The sequence below is a fragment of the Musa acuminata genome, chromosome BXJ3-6, assembly GCF_036884655.1.
Source record: "Musa acuminata AAA Group cultivar baxijiao chromosome BXJ3-6, Cavendish_Baxijiao_AAA, whole genome shotgun sequence".
Taxonomy (NCBI): domain Eukaryota; kingdom Viridiplantae; phylum Streptophyta; class Magnoliopsida; order Zingiberales; family Musaceae; genus Musa; species Musa acuminata.
The window spans coordinates 3,554,835-3,581,411 of record NC_088354.1 but is presented as its reverse complement, the minus strand read 5'-3'; the positions used below and the strand labels follow the sequence as shown (position 1 = coordinate 3,581,411).

Below are 26,577 nucleotides of genomic sequence, written 5' to 3'. Positions count from 1 at the left end.
CGGGATATCCACTTAAATCGTCAACTCACGAATCACAAAGCAGAGTCCCACCGCCATCGTCAACCGTATTCAAATCCGACGGTCGACAAGGCTCCCGCCAGAGAGACAAATCAGCCGTCACAACGATATCCTCGTGACACGTCAAACAGATTAAGCATTCGTGTCCAAGGAGACGGCGGACACACTAATTTACATTAATATCCCTTCAAAATTATTCTTCTAAATACATGTAATATATTTAATAATAGTTAATGATGTGAATTCTAGTAATCACTGTTTTTATGGATCAAGTTTAGTTCTTTATGAATTTTAATGACTCAATTAGATCATTATATCTTCAATTAGATCAAGTTTAGTCCTTTCATTTGCAAAAATCTAGTTTTATTTAAAAAATACTAATTCTATTTTACCAAAAGGATGGATTTGTAAAATCACCTTTTTTTTATTTTTTTGTTGTGTTTTTTTAATTAAGTGATTTTTAAACGCGACACGAGTAACTTGGTGTTGACCTCTCTTGCCTTGATAAGGGAGGCCTCGTATTCCGAGGCGACGCCGGCGGCGCCGACGAAGACGAAAAGCTAGACGATCCTTGGGCGGAGGAAGCGGGCGGACGAGGGCGAGCGAGCGCCATGGGAATCGCCGGTAATCTCACACCCGAGCAGGTCGACTTCTTCAACACCAACGGTATCAATCCCCAACCGATCCTTCCTCAATCGAAATCCAGATCCAGTGGCACGTGGTAATCTTTTGGAAAAATTTTAATTACTGTTATTCATCGCAGGGTACTTGGTTCTCGAATCGTTCTCTAGCCCCGAAGAGGTCAGAGAGATGAGGGATCGGATGGCGGAGTTGTTGGACGGGTTCGACGGCTCCATTGCGTCCATCTTCTCCACGAAGAACCAGGTATTAGAACCGCACGAAGTTCCTAGTAGTTGTGGCTCTGATAGGGAAAACGGAAGGGAAAAAAAAGGATTTTTGTATGTGATCAATTTTTTTGTTTTCGTTAATTTAGCAGCAGCACACGGACGATTACTTCTTCGAGAGCGCCGAAAAGATCTCCTTCTTCTTTGAGGGTCTGTGCTCGTTGAACTATGCGCTTTTTGTTTTGTCATGGCAAAAATAGTTTCTTTGTCGGAAAATTTGTTTCATTAGCATGTTAGGCAAGGAAGAACTCCGTGGCAATAGTGTGGACACAAAAATTTATGGAGATTACTATTTACAATCCCTTTATTATTTGCAATCCTTTTTTACTGTTTACCATCTTACTTTAAAAATTATTAATCTTTCTAAACTATTCCTTTATAAATGGGCGTAAATAACATCCTCTTTCCCTTCTTCCACATCTTCTTTGTTCCTCTAAAGAGTCTCTTAAGAGGATGACATCGAGGGGGCGACAAGTAGGGTCGGACAATGGCAATCGATATTGGCAAGTAACAGTTAAGGGAGCGGTTGTGGAACTGTTGCAGTGTGCGGATTGCTAAGGATGCTATGCTAATGCCACTCAACCATCTGAAAACCGATATTGGCTTGATATTCAAAGACTTCAAGCGCTACAGTTAAAGTGGAGTTTTCTGTCTTCCATTGTGGAACTGATAGCAGGATGTCAAATGGGCAGCATTTTGTGTAATCTGATGTGCGCTAAATTTTAGAAAATTTGAAGTCAATTATAATGATCTGAGATGCTCTCTTTTGAAAAGCAGAAAATTCACAGATTGGAAAGCAAGCGGGAAATGGATTATATTGCATAGAGATTCTGTTGGGGAATCCTGACAAATACTGATTTAAATTCGTAATGGGTTCTGTAGGCAACAAGATGCATCTTCAGGAGCAATGCTTTAGTATGGCAGTACCCCCATGCTTGTATGTTGCAATCTTTGAATCAGTTATTCACAAGGACTAAATGAGTAGTGTTGACTAATTATTTCTGGCTATAAATATTTTCCATTGCTAAGCTGTTATTGTAAATCTACAACTGAGAGACATTGGTGGGTTCAAAGCATATGATTAGACATATCCTTCTAGAAGCATATGCCAGAGTGTTTGATGCAAAAAAATTTTGCTGCAAGCTTGCATGATCAGATAAAGTGTCGTAAACATTATTGAAGATCTTGATTGTGCTTTACCTGGAAAATACTCTGGTTGTAAAAAGTATATGCAGGAATTATTGGGAAACAACTGTTATTGCTTATCGAATAAGACAGAGATATTTGTTCATGTCGTTAGTATACTAGGAATTTCTGTGTGCAGAGTAGGTGAGCTATAGTAGAGTGGTGCTGTCATTATTTTCAGAGAACATGAAATCACAAGTGGGTGTGAGGTGCTTATGCACCCAACCCACCTACTTCTCTCTCTGTCATGGTGTGGTAGGATATATGGTGTACAAAAAAAAGATATTTGATGACTTGTGTATCCTGTTATTTTTCCTCCTGACATAGTTCTCCACTTCTGTGTTTATACAGTTGTGTAGGTTGCTGCGTTCATTTCTATTTTCCATTTTCTTCATTTGTATGTTTTAATCGCACTGTTTTCAGCTCATTTTCTTACTCGCTATGTATCCTGAAAAGCTTTTCTGATGGTCATTGTAGAGAAGGCATTTGGAGAAGATGGGCATTTGAAACAACCAAAGGAGCTCTCTATAAATAAAGTTGGCCATGGTTTGTCCTCTAGCTGTGATGCATAATTGTCATTTCATGTAGTATAGGATAAAATGTGTTTGTTTATAGTTGGTTGTAGATATCTTTATAGGTTTTACAAGGATATTTTAGGTTTTTTATCTTTCCAAGAGAATTTATTTATAATTCTCCTCTTTCCTCTGCAGCTCTACATGAAATAGATCCTATCTTCAAAAAGTTTACATCCTCAGATAAAATCTCAGGCATGCTTTACTCATTGGATTACAAGAGACCTGTAGTTATACAATCCATGTACATCTTTAAGGTACTTTGTTAGTAGTTCTATTTGTGCTTTTGATTCAAGTTTGGCAGGAGGTAAGGATCTTATTTCTTGTGTTTGACATTCATGTAATTTCAGCCATAATAAAAGTTTCACTGATATATCAGTTGAGGTTCCATAGTTCACTATTTTTGTTATTGTAATTTATGCTTGTTCATCTTGTTTAGTCATTTTTGGCTGGGAATGATGTTGAATCAATATAATGCCTCAATACCCATGATTAAGAGAGCAGGCTGAGTACAGACCAGAAAGGTTGGTGTAAAGATGAGGACTGACAGGTTAATTTGGACATCGTGAATCAATTCATAAGAGAGAAAAATCTGAGGGCATGCAGGATCTTTTCCAAGTTAACCAAGAAGTTTTGTCTGGGGACGATGATTTTCACCATTTGTGGTGTAAGGAGGAAAATTATCTGTGACCTTTTGAAAGATCGAAAATGCATATTGCCCATTATCTTTCAAGCATGGATAGCATGCTTATTGTAGTCATTTAGCTCTTATACCTTCTTCATACAAGAATCATGCTGTAAACAAATGAAAATTTTGACAAAATATTATAAAGAGTACCTAAAACTTGCTATTTAATACATGAAGAATAATATTAACTGTGTAAGATTGCTTCAAGGAGGCAAGGGACTCCATAGGCGAAATATGACCAGTAATTAGGGACAAATATTGTGTAATTCATGTACGTGGGGGTTTGCTACATGTATGTGGTAGCTACATGTACGTGGGGGTTTGCTACATGTACGTGGTTGCTACATGTACGTGGGGGTTTGCTACATGTACGTGGTAGCTCATGTACGTGGGATTAGGGTTATGTAAGTGGGGGTTTGCTACATGTACGTGGTAGCTCATGGAAAATTAACTGTTTGAGCAATTGGAAAATGCAATAAAGACAGTTATCATTGCTCACAAAATTGCAAGGAACTTTGGACAAATATTCATTGTTCAACAGAAGGATGAACCATCTGAAACATAATTTCTGTTGTTCAGAGAACTCTATCCACGTCCATAACCAGTTTTGTCTCATAAATCTGTCAAGACCTCTAAAAATTGGAAACTAAACCCTGGCAGCTTTCAGCTGAACAACTTGCATAGGAATGCCATTTTTATATGAAGTTGTCAAGCAGCTAATATTGCTACAGTGCAAATATTGTCATATTTTGAAGCAATTAATTGCTAAATACAACTAAATTTTCTGAATATTAGGTCTTATTATGTTAGAAATTTTCTATCCATGTGGTTACTTGCTTTTTTGTTTGTTAATTAATTTGTACATGTTATATACTACCAACTTATCATTGATTGGGATCTGTGTACAATTGGCAATCTAGCAACCAGGCATTGGCGGAGAAGTAGTACCACACCAGGATAATTCATTCCTCTATACAGAGCCTCCATCATGCACAGGACTGTGGCTGGCGCTAGAGGATGCAACTATCACTAATGGTTGTCTCTGGGCTATCCCTGGCTCACATAAGAGTATCTCTTTCCTCACTTCCTTTGTTTTCTTCTATGTTCTCGCCATCATAGTACTTCTGAATTATGCAATGTCATGTATTTAGATGGTCTAAGGCGGAGGTTTATTAGAGACGAGAATGGGGTCCACTTCGATCATCCTTCACCATCCTATGATGACAAGGAATTTGTACCGGTGGAAGTAAAAGAAGGCTCTCTAGTAGTTATACATGGTGATCTTATACACCAAAGGTAGTTTTCTTGGCCATCATCATTATTTCTTGGCAGCGATTGTAAATATTTTGTTTTGATGATGTTTTTACAATTTATTGCAGTTATGAGAACAAGTCTCCCAATTCAAGGCATGCCTTGAGCTTGCATGTGGTGGACACAGATGGACATGTTTGGGCCAAGGACAATTGGTTAGTATATGATATCCCTCGGTTTATGTAGATCTCTGTGGCCGATAGTTCTATTTAGTATCTTAGTTTGTTTCTTATCCAAAACATCTGAGACTTTGAAAATCAATCTGATTCTCAATCAAATCAAGTAGATCTTTTCTGTTTGTTGTTGGCAAGTTCATATGAATCATTTTATGTCTGTTTTTTGTTGCTTTGCCCCTTTCTACTTTGTTTTAAATTGTAAGCACTGAAAATTAAACAGCTACACATATCAACTTGCAGTTGCATCCTGTATACAACAAATTTTCTATAACTGAAAGGTACTAAAGTAAAGGTATGCTTTGTGTGAGTAACTGCTACTTGAAGACTGGTTTTATGCATGGACTGCACTTTGAGATTGACATAGCTATGCATATAATGCACACGTATCATGGCACATTGATCAAAATTTTAATTACAGAAAGTTCTGGGTGTAAAATCTCCAATGTTATTTGATCTAACATTTGGAGTAGAAAGATTATCCAGCTCAGCACCTGTAAACGAGCATTATTTAACTTGTTTTTCTAAGGAAGTTTAGATTTCAGATCAACTTCATCTTCCTTTTGGTTGTTCAATTTGAGGTAGCAGCATGTCTTTTAATCATTTTGTCACCATGTTCTACCAGGATTCAAAGAAAAGTCGAACCTGAGCCTCTCTACGCCTGTCGAAGTTAAGGGGTAAAGCACAGCACATAGAATGTTTCACACTTTTCTACTCCAGTGGCAGTTGTATACTGAACACAGAAATCATAGTGCTGCTATATATGCTTTCGTGGTTGTCGAAATAATGTGGTTATCTGCCTGAAACTTTCTTCTGTAAAATGAACTTTCTTTTTATTGGAATGCAAACAAGATATGGACATGAGGATTTATTGGGTAATTGCTTAGTGTTTCTTTCTTTTATATGTGTTCACTCAAGATTCTTTTCCTTTATTCTTAGAGTCAAGAATCAAAGAATGCAGCCATACTCTCCCATTGGGCCAATTCATGCCCGATACATATTGCCGCACTTTATATTGTGTATCATAATCTACTTCAAGGCTGAGAAGGACCAATCCCCCAAGTTGATATACGGATTCCTAGCATCATAGATTATGTGATTTTGATAATTGTATAAGGTATATAATAGTTCTAATCTGATTAAGATTATCAATCAATAAAAATAAAGTTTAATTATAATAAAAAAATTTATTACGAATGATCTGAAAATATATTTTTAATTATTTATTTTAAATCTTTAGGTTCTCAAGAGAGATTATAGATGTATTCTTATTTTCTTTTAGTTTTTATTTTATCATTTATAATAGTCTTATAAAGGATAAGACAAAAGATGAATTTGATTTTCCTTGTAGATCATTTTATTTGGATGCGATGGTATATTTACAAATAAGAACAAATATATTTTGAATGACATTGAGATGTGTGCATCCTAAATTTAATTTATTTTATTTGATTTCAAATTTTGATATTAAATTTTTTCTATAAAATAATAATATAATTATACTTTTTATGTTTACAATTGGAATCAAAGATGATTTTAAAATCGTAGCGCTAATGTGCATTAGTTCTAGCGATGACTGAGGGTGATGGTGGCATCACGACATTAGGCACTATGAGGAGTCTTACAGTGGTATGGTTGTATTGCAAAGTGTTAATGATAGTTACCAAAATGGTTTAAAATAATAAATTTATAAAAAATATATTATAAAATTAGTCTTAAATGATAATAAAAATAATATTTATAATTATATATATAATTAAGAGACTTAGATAATCTCAAAAGAATTTATATTTCGAATAATTATATGATGAGGTAGGATGTTATTATTTTGAATATCATTATAATTTAGGATTATATATCCAAATTTAATAACACATCTCCATAAAAATAGTATCAGTCCTTATTAATTATAAAATCTTATGTGAACGCTAGATTTACAAATATTTCGTCTAAAAGTAAAATAGAGATAATATCAATAGTTCTTGAAAAACTTAAAATATAAATATTATATTATTTTTATCATTAAAATGGTATTTTCGTGCTTATATTATCTTTATATTGTTTTGATTAAATTATTATAAATAATTTAAGTATATATAATTTACACTAGATATATTAGATGTAATCTAGATTTGTTGGAGGGATCCTGAGCTGATTATGTTAGATTATATGACAAAGTGGAAGAATGTTATATTATATAACATTTAGATAGGATATATTATAGTACTGACTGAACTCTTATTAGAATTATTGTTTAATAAAAAGGTAACCCATTTATGATAAAAAATTTTGATTAGGAATTACCTTAGACTCTCCTAATTAATTATCTTAAATTCTTTGTTATTACATAGAATCTCTTAGGAACTATATATAAATAGATCATGAATCTGTTCTCATCTCATAGTTTTTATTTTACGGATAGTTTTATTCGCAAATCAGAAGAAAGATATTCTAAATAACAACAAGAGATATGTATTCTAAATTTAATTTATTATTATATAATTTTAATTCACATAACAATAATATGATTATAATTTTTGTGCCTACACCAAATCTTAATTCCAAGGTACTCATATTACCAAACTTTGTTGCTGAGGCATACTGGTTGCATGAGATGATCCTTCGTACTCTTCCAAATGATCCCAGTTTGCGTACGCTTCTCGCGCTAATTGGTGTATGTAAGCCTGCGGGACGACGGGGAAGTTAGTGGTGTGGAGGGAGATGAGGAGCTCGCCATCAAGCAGAGCAGGTGGTCGCGGTGCTCACTCTGTCAGCAGCTCTGTTGAACTGCTGCGGGGCGAACGCGGCGGTGCCTGCAACGACGGCCACCACCTCGCAGACTGGGTTCAGGAGGAGGTCGCACTTGGGGCTGCGGCGCAGGTAGAGCTTGTCGCCCACGACGCACTCCTTCGCGTGCCCGATGGTCGCCTCCCACGTCCGGTCCGACATCCCCTTTCCCAGCATCTGATGCACGAGCCGCACGAGGATTTGTCGTTCAGGTGTTCTATGTTATTACATGCAACAACGAGGTCGAGGTCTCTCTACCTGGCGAAGGCGATCCGGGTCGACGTGCCACAGCTTCAAGAAGTCCTGCACCGTGTTGATGTTGTTGGCGGCAAGCTTCCTGTGGAACACGCCGTCCTTGCTGATCTTCTCCAGCCGCCATACCTCGTCGCCCAGAGCTGGTGGATGATGCTTCTTGTATGCTGCAGGTACACAGTTCATCAGTTCGTGCCTTGCAGCAGCTCATCCGAAGTTGATGAAGACAGTGAACTCACATTCTCCTCTGTGATCCTTCACCTTGAAAGGCTCCGTCATGGCTTCTCTAATCCTTGGTCCGGTGTAGCTCCCGGGCACAGTTCTTGCACCGATCTTGAACTTGCCACTCTTCGTCCAGCTAGAATTATCAGTGAAGCATAGCTCGGGTATGAGCACGACTCCATCTGTTAGCGTGACATTAACATCTCCAACGAGCAGTGGCCTCTTCCCGGCTCTCTCTCTCACTATCTTGCTTTGGAACTCATGGCAGGTCCAGTCCTCCTCATCCCCGGAAGCAAAGTCTCCATCCAGTGCTACGAGTTCTACTCTGAGAGGTGATGGGAGTAAGGAGGACGGAGGAACTCCCACGCTCGTCTTCGTATCGACAACGAGGATCTGCAGTGGATTGTTTTCGGTGTCTTCAATTCTGCCTCCAGTGAAGATGGGCCGTGATGGCTGGTTCACGAAGATGAGTTTCAGGCTTGATGGCTCTGCAGCTTCATTATGCTTTGGGAAACAGCTGCAGAAGAGTAAACACAGTTCCAGATTACCGTTTTGTTCATGTCAAATGCTATGGATGATCCAAGAGTCTGTAATCAACAAGGCGTTTGCTAAACAAATCATTCTTCTTGTGTTACCTCTGAGATAAACGTGTGCTGTGGATGAGTATTCTCTCCACTTCTTCTCGGACCTAGAAGAACACATGAAGATGTCATCAGATCATCTATTTGTTTGGCTCATTAAAGTCTCTTCTACATGCTTGGCCAGCAAATATAGAAGAAGGAAATGGAATGAGATATTTGCATGTCATAGTAATGCTTTGTGATACCACTCTGCGAAGCAGTGGCTCCAATGCGCAGCGCACAGTCTGCAACTTGTTTGCTACCGCAGCTTCTTCTATCACTCTGTCAAAGGGAGAGGGACACACACAGAAAGAGAGAGAGAGAGAGGTTGAGCGTTAGATGAAGACTCGCATCAAGAACATCACCTTTTACAAGATGTTCAAGTAACCTACAACTAGAACAGAAAGATATGAAGCAGCTTCTTCCAAGCCACCAACTGTGCCTTATGAAGAGACTAACAAGCATGAGATCTTGTAATGAGAGAAGCAACTTCTCCAGCATCAACAAAGATCTGAAGAACTACTTCCAGTAGATGAGAAAGAAAGAATCACAAACGTTGAGAAGGAAGGCAGACGCCTCATCCTCTTTTCTTCCGACTGCTCCGGTGGGCTCTCGTCGGAGTCGCCCCGGAGCCGTCTGCCCGCCATGTTCAGCACTCTCAGCGAGGAAGGAATTAAGAAGAAAGGGAATAAGAGAGAGAGAGAGAGAGAGAGAGGTTTCAATAGGCTGAAGAGAAGGAATGGAGATGAGAGATCGAAAGGCTTGCAGGAGCAGCTGTCAAAAGGACTGCGGAATCAATGCAGAAGGTGGACGTGGTCTTATAAACGAATGCCGACATGGTGGGGGACTGAGAAGCTGCCAAGAACACGGTGGGAAGGTGGAAGTATGGCTTGTTCAAAGGAGAGAGACCGTGCGTTGTGTTGCTCATTGATGGCTTAGTATTATTATTCTTCTCTTTGATACCACCTAATACAATACAAAACATTCAACCAAGTCTCTCTCCCTCTCTCTCTCTCTCTCTCTCTCTCTCTCACACACACACACACACACACAGCTGCTATCCGATCACCCTCCCGTAAGCTCACCTCCTCCTACATATTAATCTTTGCAACTATATATATACATACATATATATACATACATATATATACATACATATATATATATATATATATATATGTATATATATATATATACATATATATATATATATATATATATATATATATAAAATCCTTGTGTTTATCATATCATTGTAAATAGTAAAATTAATTTTTTTTGAAATTTCCAATAATAAGGAGGCTACCAATAGAAATAGAAAATAGGTTATTAATAGCAAGCTTATAATTTATAAGCTTACACAACTCCAAATGGAGTTGACGAGCTTTCAGTATCAGAAGACTTGTCATTTTGCATTGCTCTAGTTCCAACACTCTAGGTGTTTCCCTGACAAGAACATGCACTATCTGTCTCTATTAATGGTCGATTCAGTAAGATCCACTTCTCTGTTCTTCTCATTTGTTCCTTTCTAGATCTTACGGCAGTCACAAATACTGTATAGAGGCGTTGACTTCCGCTCTCTCCCGTCATATAATATCGCTGCATGCTAGGAGGAGAAGTCCATGACGGAGTTGACCTACCAGTTCCTGAGCAGAAGAAGAAGAAGAAGACGACGACTGACGAGGATGGAAATTCCCGCGGACACAGTTGCAAGCAGAAGACTTGAAAGACGCGGAATTGGCTCTCCGTGTTCCTGTGGGTTCGTTCTTGATAACATCTTGTTGTCAGGTGATCACGACATGGACGATAACACCAACAAGATGTGTATGTCCACGTGATCTGCATCTACGAACTGCATTCAATTCTTTGTGTTTCCGTGTTACTGGGTTTGCCTAAAAGATTCAGTCAAGTCAGACAAACGAATGAACGATACATCGGTTTCATGTTTTCTCACTAGAAAGTTGGAATTCCGGTATGAATGATCGAGACCATCACGACTTTTACTGTCATCAGAAGTCAGATGATCCAGGTTCAGTCCTTCCTAGGGGACAAGGTGATCTATCGGATCGGTACATATTGGACGGTGCATCAATTAATTATGATCAATATTAATTAAAAATATTAAAAAAGTTAAAAATCGATCCGTGCCGATCCTTGTGTTGTTCATGTTTTGGAAAAGAAATCTATATAATGAATGTAGGAGCTTTCAAAGTTCATGTGATGTTCATGGTTTTGATGCTATGTTTGTGAGGAAGACATACTAACTGATGGTGATGGGGCTTCAAATTCTTGAGTGTGCATTCACATGTGATGTTGACCAGAATCATATTCTTATATTAGGAACCACACAGTGTCAAAACACATCACAAGAATTAAGAACACCAGAATTGACTTCCATGTTTACTTTTGCCAAGTAGAAGAGGCTTGGCATAATTGGGAAGTTCAGTATGATCAAAATATAGTTTGTCTGCAGAGAAAGAATGATTGCTACAAACAGTTGAAGATGAGTTTCCAAATTATTTTCACAACAAAATCTCAAATTAGTTTAATAACATCAACTCCTCTCAAAAAGACTTAGCATAAGCACAAGATCACTTAGAACAAACAAAAGTGTATTATTTTCTTTTGACCAAATAAGAATTGGTCAACTGACCAGGAGAGCAGACAACAAAAGTAGCAGTAGCTGCTATACATTCTGATGTGCAGACAAAGCTTGCAAGCTCACAGTTTCAATCAAACTGCAGTTTGAAACTTGACGATTGAGTCCAATCCATGTCTTTGGGACAGACTATACATTCAGTTCACATTACTGCAATAAGCCTTATGACTGAGAATAAGACTTTCAATTAGAACAAATGCCAAGTTCTCTCTCTCCCTCTCTAAAGTTTTGAGGGCCATCAGGTTTGAATTACTTGAGTCAGGACTACATTATCCTCGATATGCCCAAGCTTTTGAAAACCCAAAAGGACAAATTTCTCATTGGCAGAATGATTTGGGTAATCTTATATCAACCTGCTGCAATAAGAGCACTCTCGATCTCTTTCAAAGACCGGCGCTTAGTCTCCACGAATTGCCAGATATGTACAAGAACTGCAAGAAGGCATACTTTTGCCAAACTTGTTCACTATGCTCAAAAAGCAAAGACTGATAAAAAAACTGGAAACTTGTGCAGGGAGATTCAAGTTAATCAAACAAGTTTGTAGAACATGTTTACTTAAGAGAAAAAGTATTTGGGAAGATAATCTTTCGGGCACGCATTACTGTGTTTATGATTATAGTAAAATCATAATCTGTATCTGTTCTTGATTGTTGTATGAGCATAGCTGTTGTAAAATCATAAGCTGCCATGGACACATCTTGCAAATAGCTGTTTCAGCCTGAAAAGCTTCCCTTGCTGTTATGCAGGAGATGACATAGAGGTTGGATGCACAAGGAGGAAAGGTTTATAAGATCATAACCCCAATTGCCGTCAGAACAGTGGGAACAATTGCAACAATAGACATTGTCCTCCATCTAACTAAAGGGCAGGAGTGATATAAGGAGACTAAATATACAATAAATGAGGCACATCAGATGAAGACAGTAAAGGTTGCATTCTATAAATTGCATAAGATGAAACATAAAGCATGATAATGTGAATATGAAACAAATGCATAACAGCACTTTAACATAGCAGCACAAATTTAGCTTATTCAAGTTTATGATGACAACATCAACAACAATACCAACAGGGTATATTTAAGTAATTGTCTATCATATTAATAGTAACGGGGGACAACACCCCAAAAGAAAAGATTTGAAGTCATTGAAATGCAAAATGAACCACATGAACAACAAAATTAGCAGTAGAGGTCGTCGAAACATAGATATTGTTTTCTGTTAGTTTCAACTGCTAAACAGTTTGCAATTCTTACATGATGTCCTAACATCTTGGAGTAACTACGGTATCTATAACGACCTACATGGATTACATTTCCCCAAAGATTTTCTCCTTAAATCAGATCTGAAATAATCATCCAAGCCAGAACTAGCATACTCATACAAGATAGACTCCATGACAGTGACCATAATTAGCCAATCTAACAGCTTTATAGATCTTGATAACACCTGGTAAGGCCACCGCAAAAGAAGTTTTAGTAATTGGCTCTTTTATACATTGAACAATGCTGAAGATAATAAGCTCATAAACAATTCTCGTTTTAGTTAAATTTGGAGTAGATCAAGCAAGGGAATCTGAATAGCTAACCACAGGAACAGCTTCTGCTAATTAATAATGCAGGAAAAATCACCCATGTTTCAAGAAGTAATATGACAATCTAATCACTAATCATGCACATTTTGAGTAAGAAAATTGGGAGAAAACAAATCCAACACAGTGGCAGAGGAAAAAGATTTAACAGGGAAGACAAATAAATGCTCCTTAATCTGATTGCCTTGGTAGATAAAACAGAACATTATTAAAGTTATTTAAGACCGAGCTTGAGTTACTTTTGAATCTTTTATCAAAAAGTCATGAGAAGAACCTCACAAATCTTTGATATATCCTCAACTTTCCTTCCTTTTCTTGTTAGATTCTTGTTATGACTCTGGAACTTGAGGAAACAAAGTTTGACAAGTAATAATTCTCACCTTTGTTGTTAATTCTCTGAATTTCGCGATAAATATATGTAATTCCATTTCTTAGAAAACATTGCAATCGACCAATTATCATCTTCGCACATCTTGGGCTGTCAAACTGCAATGGGATTCTCCATCAAATCGGGCATCGAAATCTGTCAGATAATTTTAGAGTTTTAAGTCAATTAAATCAGCCATCAAACCTGAGAAATGCATCAATTGCAAGTGGACTTCCTCTCCAGTAAAAGAACCCACAGCTGTACCTGCAAGAGTTGTGCTTGATCGCCGATCCGAGCCGCAGACGGTCCGGCATCGGCAACCTGTACGATCACGACCTCCTCTTCCGGACCACGCCAAAACCAGCCGAAACCCTGTTTCTGCGACTCCGGAACTCGGGAGGGAGACGCCTCCTTTAGCAGAAACCACTAGTGTCGTAAATAGAGAAGCATTGAAACCGTTCGGTGACGGGGAGAGTTCAGAACAGATGCTGGAGAGACCCAAAACAACAGCGATGAAGAAAAACCACTCCACAAGACACTGTTTACCTGTTAGTAAAAGGTTGGCTTGCAGACAAAAGTTGGCACCTCAAAGACCGAAATATCTATGGAAATGAATCAGGAAAGAGAGGAAAAGGTCGATCTTTGAGAACTGTAACCGGTTAATCTAACCCAAAGCGCAAAGGATGTGACAGAGCCCAACCTTCCTGGCATCAGCAGGTGAGAGAAAGAGAATAAAACAGAGCAGCAGCAGCAGGAACGTTGGAAGCTCCACTAGCTTCGACGGAAGAGAGTGAGAGCAGCATTTTCTTCAACATAAAAAGATTTGGAGGGTGAAATGCGACACTTGGATGGAAAAGATGCTTCTTTTCAGCCAAAAAAGCGCAGGGGACGCAGCGACCCAGCCGGGAGGGCCACGAAGGGCGTGTTTGCCGTCCGTCATCTTTGACCGACGTTCCTGTGTGCGTGTGCGCGCGCGCATCGAGAGAGAGAGAGAGAGAGAGAGGAATTGGCTGGTGCTGTGAGTTGCCGAAGGAGGAAGACAGGATTTGTGGGGACAGGGTTTATTCCGCACACGTGTCAAAAGAGAAAGACAGTTGTATCATGTTTGATGCTGCTACTTTTGTTACAAATCCTCAATATTTCGTCGATGGGTAACCTTCTCATTCTTTGTTAGAGTTTATTTACATTTTTTTATTATTTATAATTTTATTTTAAAACTTTTTAATATTTTAAAATTACTGTAAATAAATATAAATACTCTCTTTTTCTTTTTCGAGGTTGTGAAAATAATAATAATAATAAAATCATTAATACTGGAGTTATAAATAATAAAATAATATTTTTTATTTTCAAAAATATCTATAACAGGTCTGAAGGGCTTAGTACATATCTAACCTTCTCCAGTTTGAAAAATTACATATTTGCCTTTTATATATGTTAATATAGTATGTGTCTCCCTTTAAATATCAAGATATTAACCCATTAACCACCTAGTATTAATAAAAATTATAATTATAATTAATGATCAACTAATAGAGAATAATTAGCCGGATAAATACGAAAATTATTGACTTTGAAGGGGATAGATATGTATATATATACATTTTATTTAATGTTTCTAGGAATTTGTTTTTCTTTTTACCAAACAAGATTAGTAAGCAAAAAAAGTAAAGAGAATTGGTGTGAAATGTATGGCCATTAATCATCATGATCATTAGTGAAAGATAGTGCTGCTAACTATTCAATCTGCAATCTGTGATGCAACAAAAATCTGAAGAGTTACAACCCACCCTTTTGTCCATGAATTTAATTAAAGATTGTGTTTTCATAAAGTGAAGGAAATGACAGGATCATTGTCAGAAGTTGGATGTGCCTCAGATTGTGTTAGGATGCATTTGTTTTGTTCTTTTCTTGTCTCCCGATCTGCTTTGGAACAAGGGGTGGAGGAGGCTGTAAGGAATCTTGTACTTGGAAGGTCTCAGTGGAATGGCAGAACAATCTGAGGTTTTATGCTTGCGATATTTCGAGTTGACTGACGCGATCAGAAAAATGAATCCTGATGAAGGAATGGACAAAAGTTGATTCATCTGATCAGAGTTTTGTGGTAGCAGAGAGGAGAAAAGGAATCGGTGTAGAGAGCTGGAGAAATAAAGAGGTGGTATGCTCTACTAAAAGTCATACACCACGAGAGCTTGCAACAAATGCTTCTGTAACATGAAACATTGATCTGCCAAAACTTGCTAATAATTTCTGCACTTGTTGAGCAGGTAGCTCACTTGGAGTTTTCATGAATAGGAACTGAATCGAGAGTCTATTATGTCTTCATCCTTCTTCCAGAGAAGATTGGCCTAGTCTGGGCATGCATAAGCTCAGTTTTCATGTTCATATATCATGTCAGTGGGACTCCAAAAGTAGGTTTTAGATTCACAACTGAGAGTCCCACGGACTTTCTTCTTCCAAGGAATTCAAAGACAAAACCATGTGGCCAAAGTCACGGCAATCATAGATGTGTGTCTGTGTATCTTTTCTTCTGAAGCACCAAAGCAAATGAGGTATTATAGACTAATGTTGGTGCAAAACACAAACAACACCGGGGTAGTGGGGTTTTGCTGCTGCAGGAAGAGAAGGATATCTGAAAGGAGCAAAAGAGGGAAGTGGACGAGCACAAGGGGCCAAAGAGATTGGGTGGCAGAGGGGGAGAAGAGAAGCCCCCACGAGGTTCCCAGTTGAGGGAGAAAGGCTCGGTGGCAGTGTTGGCTTTCAGGATGACACAAACTCATCTTTCATGCCAAGACATTGTCGTCTTCAGGACTGCCTTTCAAATCACTTTCTTATTATACCCCGCCAGGGGCCAAGGAAGGTGAAGGCCTGCCAAACTTTTGTCTTCACTGCTTCTTCCCATCTTTGAAAAGATTTAGTCCTCTGCATCCACAGACACCAGTGGAAGGTAAAAGATAACATCGTCAGTGCAAGTGTGTGAGGCAGATTCATGTGGTCAGGAAGGTCTTTAATGGTTATTTAAGATGCCAATTAAGCTCCATAAGAAGATGGTTGCAGTGTCATGATATCACTTGTATCTCACTTTGAGCCAGCATTTGCAACTGATTCAAAAGCTCCAGGAAAAGATGGATGCAGTGTTTTCTACCAACACCTCCAAAAATGGCATGAGATCACTGTCATCTCACTTGGAGCCAGCAGTTGCAAATGGATTCAGAGCTCACGCAAAAGATGGTTGCAGTGTTTCCTGCTAACACTTCAAAGTCCACTGCTATCTCACTTTGAGCCAGCATTTATGACAGCTGTAGAACATTTTCTTACAGTTGCAAATGATGCAAAGCTCAAGAAAAAGATGACTGCAGTGTTTCCTATTAACACCTCCAAAATGATTGCGATGTCATGGGATCACCTTCAATCGGCTCAGTACTTTGAGCCAGCATTTTTCCCACTGTTGCAAATGATTCAAACCTTAAGAAGAAGATGTGACATGATATCACTCTTTATCTCACTTTGAGCCAGCATTTGCTACAGCCGCAAATGATTCGAGTCTCAAGAAAAAGATGATTGCCGTGTATTCTACTAACAACACCGAGATGATTGCATGTATCATGAGATCACCATCTGCAACAGCCGCAAATGATTCAAAGCTCAAGAAAAAGATGATTGCAGTCAGTGTTTTCTACAAACACCTACAAAATGATTGCGTGTATCATGAGATCTCAGATTGAGGCAGCATTTTGCTCGAGCGATTCAGAGCTAAAGAAGAAGATGATTGCAGCGTTCTCTCCTAACACCAAAAAAAATGATTGCGTATATCATGAGATCACTGTTGTCTCAGATTGAGCCGCAGCTGTTGCGAGTGATTCAGAGCTCAAGAAAAAGATGATTGCAGTGGTTTTCCATCATCGCCTCCAAAATGATTGCGACAGTTTTCTCCAAAGTAAATGCCTTTTGGACTGGGATGGGTGTCAGCATTGGGTGGGAACTCGACATGTCTGTGTCAAATTTGACAGGAGATGAACCACCGGACATGTGACTCCACATGTAAAAGCCCCACCGTGGGCCATGGGGTGGACAGGCAGCGATCACATCAGCATGATTGTTTATGGACTCGCTCGTGGCAGTCCTCCGGCCATTTCCGATCGGAGAAAGAAAGGGGGAGAGAAAGATGAGGACAAACAGCGCCCGTCCTACGCGGGCCTCCGTACTCCATGTGGTTGATATCTGCAACCACAATGCCAATTGCCATGCCATGCCATGCCATGCATTGAGACAACCCCCCACCCCCTACTAAAACAAGACCACAAATCCCGCCCTCTCTCTTCATCTACTCTCATGGCTTCTCTCTAGTTTATCACCATCATCATCATCATCAGCAGCAGCAGCAGCAGCAGCAAGTTACAGTAGCTTAGTGATCGATGCTGTCGGCAGCTGAGTGCGTGAAGACGAGGAGGAGGAAGAGGAGGAGAAGGCCTCTCTTCTGCCTGGCGATGATCATGTTGTGCGCCATCTTGGTCTCCTGCCGCTGCTGTCGCTGTCAAGCAGTGGCAATTCCGATACTTCGTCCAAGGACAGGCGGCGGCGGCGCGGTGAGAGTGCCGGAGAGGGTGACCGTCATAGGGAGAAGACCGGCGCCACCCGACGTTGCGTCCCCGGCTTCCGACATGGATGAAAACAAGCGAGTAGTGCCAAGTTGCCCGGATCCCCTTCACAATAAGTGAATTATCTTCTTCTTCTTCTTCTTCTTTCTCCTTTCCTTTGACCACTTCTCCAGTGGTGTCGAACTCTTTATTCTAAAGGATGGAGTTTGGGAATTGCTAAAGGAAGACTTGCATGTAAATTATAGGGAGAGGATGGAATTGTGTTCTCTTTACTTCTCGTCAAAACTTGCTATCTACTAGAAAAAGAGGAAGCTTGTAATCCACATAAGATTCTTGGCAGTAGTAGTATGGTAGCTGAGGTCGCCTTAGGTTATTTATATAGGCTGCATAGGCCATTGACTTGAAATTGCACTCTAATTTACTTCTACTCTCCTTACTCTTCTGTGATGAAAAATTATTGGATAAAATTAGAATAATTAAATAAGTGGGTGTGTGTGTTTGAGAGAGAGATTATTTAGATGCAAAGATCATATATTAGCTAAATTATTAGTACTCTAATTTCAAATCATAGAAGCTTCTTTACACACTTGAACACTCATTTGACTCTACTTTTCATATTTGCTTTTGGTTTGTCCCAGCTGCTAGTAATGAAAATTAGTAAGGGCTAGAAATCATGAAATTATTTTGTTGATCCAAAATGTTTTCTGCCAATCAAAAATTCAGTAATCCTTGCAGGTTATTTTAGAAAAAAATAAATCACTAGTAACTTTCCTTCAAGAAAACATGTACCACATTATCACTTGGTTTATGCCAAGTTATGCAATTGATTATAATGGCTGTCTCTGATTTATCCATTTACAGTTCAAAATATAAGAAACTTATTTAGCTCATTCAATGCTTTGCAGGGAGCCTATAACAGTGTATTCAATTAAATTTATGCATTACTTTTTTTATAATATATTCAGGTCAAATCATATATTCAGATAGTACACATGAATTGTGTTTGCATTTAAGTTATCAACAATGTATTCAGGTCAAATCATAAAAGTATGATGGCAGGTATTTCAGCATTTTTCAGAGCAATATGCATGCATATAACATTGGTGTTCAAGTCAAAATTCAGTCAACTCATATGGATTATATAAATCTGCTAATACTAGCTAGTGTATATGTTATATAATAGAATTTTTGGAGTCAATGCACAGAGCTCATCAAAGAAGATTGAAACAAAAGACATCAGAAAGTAAGAGAGAAGTAAGTTTCCATTGCTAAGAGATGGAAGCTCATCTGCCACTAAAAGCTTATCTAAGCTAAGAACATTAGGTTAAACAAAAGACATTCTAAAGATTTTGCTTAGTAAATGGAGTCATCAGGTTTGAGTAGTAGCATTAGAGCTTAACCTGCAATCCTTATAGTCACTGATTAAGTTGATGATCAACCTTATCCTTGTGCTCATGTTATATGTGCACTCTTCTTCTGCACACAAAGCTTTCTCTTCCAGCTTCAGTACTCATTCCTCTTAGAGACTGCAACTGATGTGATCATAGCAATGAGCTGAGAGAGCAGGAGTAGCTCAAGTTTCAAAGAGAGGGAGACTGTGGAAGAGCCTGTGATCCAACACTCATTCTGCTGCAGTCTCCAAGTGAAGCAGGTTAATGGAGTGCAAGCTGGTCCTCCATGTTTGCCGAGCTCGGTCTCCAATACCTGTCAAGGCTAGCAGAAGCTTAGCTGTTCTATCCTTGGCCTGCTTGTTTCAGTTTACCAAGTCTCATCACTGGATTGTCAGATTAATTGCATTAATAAGATGGGCTCAATTTATCTGTTCCATATATTCTTGAAAAGGATCTAAACTTTTTCATATAATGAATAATTGATAATAATTAATAATGGTTAAGACACAATGTTGATAGTCATTATCCTATTAGTTAATAGTCCGATCAATTCGACATATAATTAAAATTCTTATAATTAAAGTTCAAACACAGTTGCTCTCCAACTATATACTATGTAATAAGAGATATACCTTTTCATTATGCTCAACATTATTCACTTTAATTTTTCCTTTTTGAAACATCAACATAGGATATAAATTGGAAATAAATAGTATATGGGCCAAAAGAGAAGAGTTGCTAGATGTGTGTGGCCTGATGTTAGAAGAACTTGGGTTGGGGAACAAATCACCAAGGAGAAACTTGGTGTTCTCTCTGTCTTTGGCCTATATTTATTGGCCTTCCAATTATACAGTATTTTCAAATGATAATTACCTAACATTTATCTATGTTTCTTAAACTATAATTATTCTCTTCAATAATGGAAATTGCAACACAAGATTCATGTATTTTACACTCTTCATTATTGAATCTACTAAGGTATTGGAATTCATCACAAGCTAATAGATATCTTTTGATTTGATTGAATCAACATGAACCAGACAAATTTGTGGAAGAAACACGCTGGATTTTGTAGTTCCTATTCTTCCACCATTTCATTTGCCTTTCTCTATCAGCACTGGCTCAGAAAATGGAGATGTCCTCCTCTTCTGAATTGAAAGCTGAAATGGCTCAGCTTGGATGTCCTACTAGTGGATCAGAACGAAGAGGGAGAAGGAGCTGATCACAGAATCATCACCATCCATCATATCATCACAGCACAACCCCCACTTAGGAGTGGAAGAAAAAAAAAATATTTTCTTTCCCTTTCCATTGCTGGACTCTCATGATTTTCTTCTGACTTTAATGGTTTCTTTTGTTTTGGTGATGAGTGGAACTGCTGGAAATCCTCTCTTTTTGATTTGGTTCAGTTATGTCCTTCAGTTCATTCAGTGGAGTTCACAGATAGCTTCTCATCTAATCAGTATCAGAGAGACCTCTTAGTCTTCTCCTTTACTCTTTGTAGTCATGAGTTAAGTTCATCCATGGCAAACCAGCAATGGTTCCTAATAGACAACTAACTCCATGAAAGAGAACCTTTAAAACGCTTGAGGAACAAAAAAGGCCTTTAAACAACTTCAGCCAGACTAGTTTTAGTCCCAACACAGAAGCTATTGTCAAGTAAACATTAGTATTTCAGATGCCACATTCTTCCTTCATTGCTCCACCAGCTTCCTTCTGCTGCCTCATCAGTAAACAAGCTTTAAAGGCCTCATCATCACATTGTCTTCATGATCCAATATCTGAAAGGCCAAAGGAATTATTAGTTTTAGCTCACAAAAGCAAAAGCAGGTAATAAGGTTCACATCAGAATCCTCAAAGGTGGCAGCATATCAACATTACAATTATTCTTCTATCAGAGCCTCTTTCTTCTTGCTCGATCTGCTGCCAGTCACACTTTCAACAAAAGCAGTAGTAGAAATAAAAGAAAATACAAAAGACACAGAGAGAGAGAGAGAGAGAGAGTTAAGGTCTCATAGATCTTCTTGTGAACTGATAGGATGGAAGTCCTCGTCATTCTTGTCAGTGCTGGATAGCGAGGTGCACTAAGCAACCAAACTTCTTAGCATCAATGGTCCACTACTTTGAAGAACATTAGCAATCAAGTGCAGACACACATCACTTTCCCGTGATAATGCTTGTCATCTCTTTTGGACATCTTTTGCTGCCATCACTAAGAAAAAGAAGCAGCATTTTCCATCCAATTTCTATGTCTTACGGAAAAACAAAGATAAATCATTTACTTTCAGGCCATGCAGTAATGTTTAGTATGGCATATTCCATTCGGTGTCCACAGTGAAAGCTGGCCGAAGACAAACACAACCATGGCTTCTACATAAGAAGCCAATAGTGAGCGTCTCGGGATTAGATTCTGGAAACAAACACATCACATGTGAGTCTCCTCCTCTCCCAAGACACTGATTGCAGACCTCCTTCATGGAAGACAGAGTGTCATGCAGAGGTTGAGCCCCCTCCATCCCCTTCCTTTCTCTTACCCAATGACTTGACCTCCTTTTTTATTTGATTTATTTAAAGAATACTTAAATGAGTAATCCATCAAAAAGATTTTAGCTCATCATTAGTAACCATGATTATGGTTACTAATTTACTTTCAACTATATTTTATTTATAAAATATCCGAAATAATTTTCTAAAAAAATATAACAAAGTAAAAAAAACATCAATTTCTATTTTAATAACTATTTAACAGTCAATTAATTAAGATTATCTAAATATGAATATAAGCAAGTCATATATATATAATTAAAAGAAGGCAAGAAAGATAAAAGAAAAATGGAAATAGAAAATAATAATAATAGTAGAGAGACAGATGGGTGCGAGAGGAAAGAGCTTACGTGGCAGTGGTAGACGTATCCGGGCTCGGCTGTGACGTCGAAAGCGTAGGTGCCACCGTCGAGTGGGGCGAAGCGCACCAGGATCCGCGTCGCTACTCCCGGCCTCATCTTGAACACGTTCTTCCACCCCTGCTCGTACCGGGGGACGCGCCGCCGCCTCCCCCCCTTGAGGTGCTCCTCCACCTTGCAAGCCGCTGCGTCGTTTGCCTTATGCATGCACGCCTTGAACTCCTCCAGCTCCACCAGCTCCCTCTGCTCCAGCACCACGAACGACGCCAGGTGGATGTGCAGCGGGTGGTTGTCCTCCGTCAGGTTGATCACCTCCCATACCTCGCTGGTCCCAGCCTTGGGCGTCTCCGTCGCCGGTGCCTCGAACGGCTTCCCGTTCAGGTACAGGTGCGTCGGCTCCCCGCTGGCGGTCTCGTACTCGTACATGGCGATGTACCTCGTCGCAGCCGCCCGGTGCACCGACGGCCGCGGCAGCGTCAGCAGCCACCTCGGCACGCGCGACGGGTCGTCCTCCCTCTCGGGCGCGATCACGAACCTCATCACCTTTCCGTTGAGCTCGTCCGTGGGGTCGCCCGAGGGGTACGGGTATGGCGCGTCGTTGGTGAGGACGACGGCGCTGGCCGAGGCCTCCGAGAAGTCGATGATCACGTCGGCGATCTCCGACGGCGCAAGGAGGAACTTGCGGGAGTGGACGGGGCGGGGGAGGTAGTTGGCGTCGGAACCGAGGTGGAGAAAGCGGAGGCCGGAGTCGCTGGAGAAGAAGAGGCGGAAGAAGCGGGCGTTGCTGGAGTTGATGATGCGGAAGCGGTACCGGCGGCGGCTGACGCGGAGGAAGGGCCAGGCCTTGCCATTGACGATGATGGCGGTGCCGAAGTACTCGGGCTGCCACTGCGGGTGGATACTGGGGTTGTTTCCGGTGGTGTTCATGTAGATGGAGCCGTCGGTGCGGAAGGCGCGGTCGAAGAGGACGAGGGAGCGATCGAAGGTGGGGCCGTAGGGGAGGCCGAGGGGCCGCTCGAGCTCCGGCGAGCGGATGGTGTAAACGCCGAAGAGGCCGGCGAGGAGGTTGGCGCGGGTGAGCCCCATGGCATGATCATGATACCAGAGGCAGCCGGGTGGCTGCCGGTTGAAGTAGACGAGAGAGGAGCCAGCGAAGGCGGGACCGACGGCGGCGAAGTCGGCGGTGAACCAGGCGATGGCGCTGCCGTCGGAGGCGGGGGGTTGGACGCCGCCGTGAAGGTGGACGACGGTGGGGACGCCGCCGGAGCTGGACCTGGCGGTGGGGATGGTGGGGTCCCACGGGAGGATGTGGCGAAGGGGGAGGTGGTTTGTCCACGTCACGTGGGTGGGGACGCCTCGGATGGCCTCGATCGTGGGGCCCGGCACCGTCGCCGAGTCCTGGCTAAGCCCGTAAGCGAAGACGCGTGTGGGCGGCAGGTCGCGGTGGAATTTCTGAGTTCACGTGTGACACAAAATTACAATAAAAGAAATATTTTAAGCATAACAAAACGTAAATGATTTAGTTGTTGATTTAATATAGAATGCTTATTATTTATAATTATAATAACTATTTCTTAGTTTTAAGCATAAAGAAACAAAGCCATCAATGCAAAGGTAAACTGTCTCGATCTTTAGGATAAGAAAACTACACATAAATTAATTATCATAAACAATAACTCTTTCGAAATTATTGCTCAAAATAAAACGTCAACCTTACTTTAGAGATCAGAAAACGTTGATCTGATCACAGCCGTCCATCGGGGATAGTGCGCTTACCACGAGCACAAAGCGGGGAAGAAAAGAGAAGAGAAGAGCAAGGGAACTCACCCAGAACTTCTCGTACATGCCGACGGTGAGGTTGCCGGGGAGCAAAAGGTCATCCTTGACGCCGTATCCCTGCAGCCGGGGCATGTCAGGGAGCTCGTCGACGAACCTCTCGAGCTTGGAGACGTCGAGCATGTCCTTCCCGCTGTCGCCCGACGCTTGCTTCGGTCCCCAGAGGGAGGAGGCCGCCACCGCAAGCACAAGGAGGGCGGAGCAGGGAAGCCTTCCCATGGCTCCTTTATCTGCCCGCCACTCCTTCCTCCGCTACTTTATCGAGCAAAAAGGGGACGGGTGAATGATGAGGAAGGCGAAGAGGAAGAGAAGCGGACAAAAGGAGGCAGAAGCAGCAGCAGCAGTAGCCTTCTTTGTCTCCTCCTCTACGTCTGGTACGTGTTTCTCCTCGTATTAATCGTATTTATAGCGGACAAATCAACAATGGGAAGAAGTAGAATGGAGATATTTCTATGGGAAGTTTCTATACAGGTGCTCAGTGCAGGAAAGCTATTAAAAGGTATGATTTGGGATCCTCCAACTCGTCCTCGTTGGTCGTCGCAATCATCCACTTCGTATTCATAAATAAGTGTATGATAACATATTTTAATGTTATTTTTTATCATCTCTTAGTAGATATTTTGATGATTATGATGCCTTAATTAATATTATTTTCTACAAACTAATATTTATACATATATATGGAGAAAAATAAAAAGGAGGGATTGGTACGGGGGAGGATGAGAATAGTGGAAGATGCTTTAGTTGCAATCAGTGTTGGCCAAGAGGAAAAAAGATGGGAAAAAGATTCCTCCTTGTCTCATTTGTATGGCATTCTCTGGCTTTGTTTGTTTGTTTTTATTTCTTTTCTTTGGATAAATAAATGAGAAAACAAAAATTCAATTTCTTCTTCTCAACCTCTAAATTTTCTTTTAAGAATTATAGCATTTTCAAAGAAAACCTTTCAAATTTACAAATTAGGGGATCAGTATTCTTATATAATTTTATTTAGCTTTGATGATGGTGATATTCGGTAATGTTTCTATCAACTCCGTTCAATTTTAGACAGTATGTGTAGAGTCCAAAAATGATTGAGGAGGTAACTCAAGTGCTCGCCTAAGGATCGATCTATAAGAAGACCATAATTGGGAGTGCGACATTCGAATCATGGAGTTAGCTGAGCAACTGATGGTCGAGGTAACTATATTATCGAAGAGAGAGGTCGAAGCGATTGAGAGATATAAATCATTAGTCGGCTTCAAGAAGAGCATGATGCACTTGGGGGATAAAGATGGTGCATATCTCCTTTTGTAATTGCCCTATAGATAAAGACATATCAATATAGTTAGAGGTTCTCTTCGATGACACCTTGAAGTCCTTGCCCAGCATTGGCTCCTCGGGCACTCCTGCTCTAACATCCTCCTCGTGCACGGCATGCCCCTCAAGCAATGCCCCTCCTCTAGTTGAATAATGTATTTTTATCTTTTTATCTTGCTTTTTGTTAGGGTTGGCTACTTTTGAGCATAGATGTAATACCTTATCCATATAGTATAACATCTTTTTTTTTTAGAAATAGAAATACAAATCTTTACAAGTTCATTGATACATGAATTTTTATAAGTTGCTTCTCGGTACATATCTCTTATGTGATCCTTTGGTATGACTTCTCAATCGGTCTACCCGAGCTGAGGCCCCTCGAACTACAAGTAGAATTTTTTGAGGTTGGATGTGTCATATCCTTGGTAGCAGCAACCTTTCCATCATTCCAAGACGATAGGTTTTATTTTGGACTACCTCGATTGGTCCTTCCTTATGAGTATGTCGGGTCAATTATCTCAGCCTTATAAAGGACTAGGTTGATCTCTTGTGGCTGGACACTTTTGTCGTAGAATCAAGCAATGACTTTCTTTATAGTTGAGCATCTTCAAGTGTGACTTAGCTTGGGATTCATCAGTATGGTTTGATCTCACACGAAGTCCCTCCTTAGAGATGGCCTCATCGAAACTCTCTACTTAGGGGTTGGGAGCACCATCTCGGGAACCATGACTGCTTTGTACCGAAGATGAGGATGAACGGTGACTTGCCTGACCCAATCTTTCATGTTGTTCATAAGGCTCATAGGATGCTTGGTAACTCCTCAACCTAAGTAACTTTTGCAACCACCACTTGCTTCTTGAGTTCCTCTAGTATAACTTGGTTTATCACCTCGACCAGGCCATTAGCCTGTAGGTGAACCACCAAACTGAACCTTAATTGAATGTGGAAAGACGAATAAAATTCTTTGAACTCGTGATTATTGAATTGTTGTCAATGATGATGGCTCTCAAAATGTTGAACTGATTGATGATGTTCTTCCGCACAAACCCTCCAACTTGTCTCTTTAGGATCAAGAGCACTAACAAGGGGGGGGGGGGGTGGTGAATTAGTGCAGTAAAAAACTTTCGATGATTAAAACTGCGTTCGTATGATAAAAAAATGATTTTGATGCGAAAACCAATTCGGAAAGTTCTTTAACTTAAGA

General features: G+C 40.1%; 3 protein-coding genes and 1 long non-coding RNA gene across 6 annotated transcripts; 1 reads left to right on the top strand and 3 right to left on the bottom strand.

Moving 5' to 3' along the window:
- The first annotated feature begins 509 nt into the window (after window positions 1-509).
- LOC103986850 (phytanoyl-CoA dioxygenase 1) lies at window positions 510-5,731 on the top strand. Of its 3 annotated transcripts, none has more exons than XM_009404968.3 (9): window positions 510-684; window positions 782-903; window positions 1,016-1,073; window positions 2,586-2,654; window positions 2,819-2,937; window positions 4,289-4,436; window positions 4,520-4,664; window positions 4,748-4,834; window positions 5,478-5,731. In XM_009404968.3, the coding sequence occupies exons 1-9, from the start codon at window positions 630-632 to the stop codon at window positions 5,524-5,526; spliced, it is 852 nt and encodes a 283-aa protein (XP_009403243.2). In that variant the 5' UTR covers window positions 510-629; the 3' UTR covers window positions 5,527-5,731. The 3 variants fall into 3 exon arrangements, with proteins under 3 accessions (XP_009403243.2, XP_009403242.2, XP_065013358.1); XM_009404967.3 differs by having other exon boundaries at window positions 1,013-1,073; XM_065157286.1 differs by lacking the exon at window positions 1,016-1,073 and having other exon boundaries at window positions 2,591-2,654.
- A 1,668-nt stretch (window positions 5,732-7,399) lies between these two features.
- On the bottom strand, window positions 7,400-9,380 carry LOC135640712 (protein SAR DEFICIENT 1-like). The gene is made up of 7 exons (XM_065155416.1): window positions 9,289-9,380; window positions 8,940-9,054; window positions 8,749-8,801; window positions 8,131-8,630; window positions 7,898-8,058; window positions 7,619-7,816; window positions 7,400-7,536 (listed from the first exon to the last, which is right to left on the bottom strand). Exons 1-7 carry the CDS (start codon window positions 9,378-9,380, stop codon window positions 7,423-7,425), a joined length of 1,233 nt encoding a protein of 410 aa, XP_065011488.1. The 3' UTR covers window positions 7,400-7,422.
- Window positions 9,381-11,307: 1,927 nt separating this feature from the next.
- LOC135640954 (uncharacterized) lies at window positions 11,308-14,351 on the bottom strand. The gene is made up of 3 exons (XR_010497503.1): window positions 13,614-14,351; window positions 13,363-13,505; window positions 11,308-12,250 (listed from the first exon to the last, which is right to left on the bottom strand). It is a non-coding gene; the product is annotated as an uncharacterized LOC135640954 (long non-coding RNA).
- A 6,547-nt stretch (window positions 14,352-20,898) lies between these two features.
- On the bottom strand, window positions 20,899-24,533 carry LOC135641335 (multicopper oxidase LPR1-like). Its single transcript, XM_065156694.1, has 3 exons — window positions 24,069-24,533; window positions 22,233-23,693; window positions 20,899-21,119 (listed from the first exon to the last, which is right to left on the bottom strand). Exons 1-3 carry the CDS (start codon window positions 24,294-24,296, stop codon window positions 21,066-21,068), a joined length of 1,743 nt encoding a protein of 580 aa, XP_065012766.1. The 5' UTR covers window positions 24,297-24,533; the 3' UTR covers window positions 20,899-21,065.
- Window positions 24,534-26,577: the final 2,044 nt, after the last annotated feature.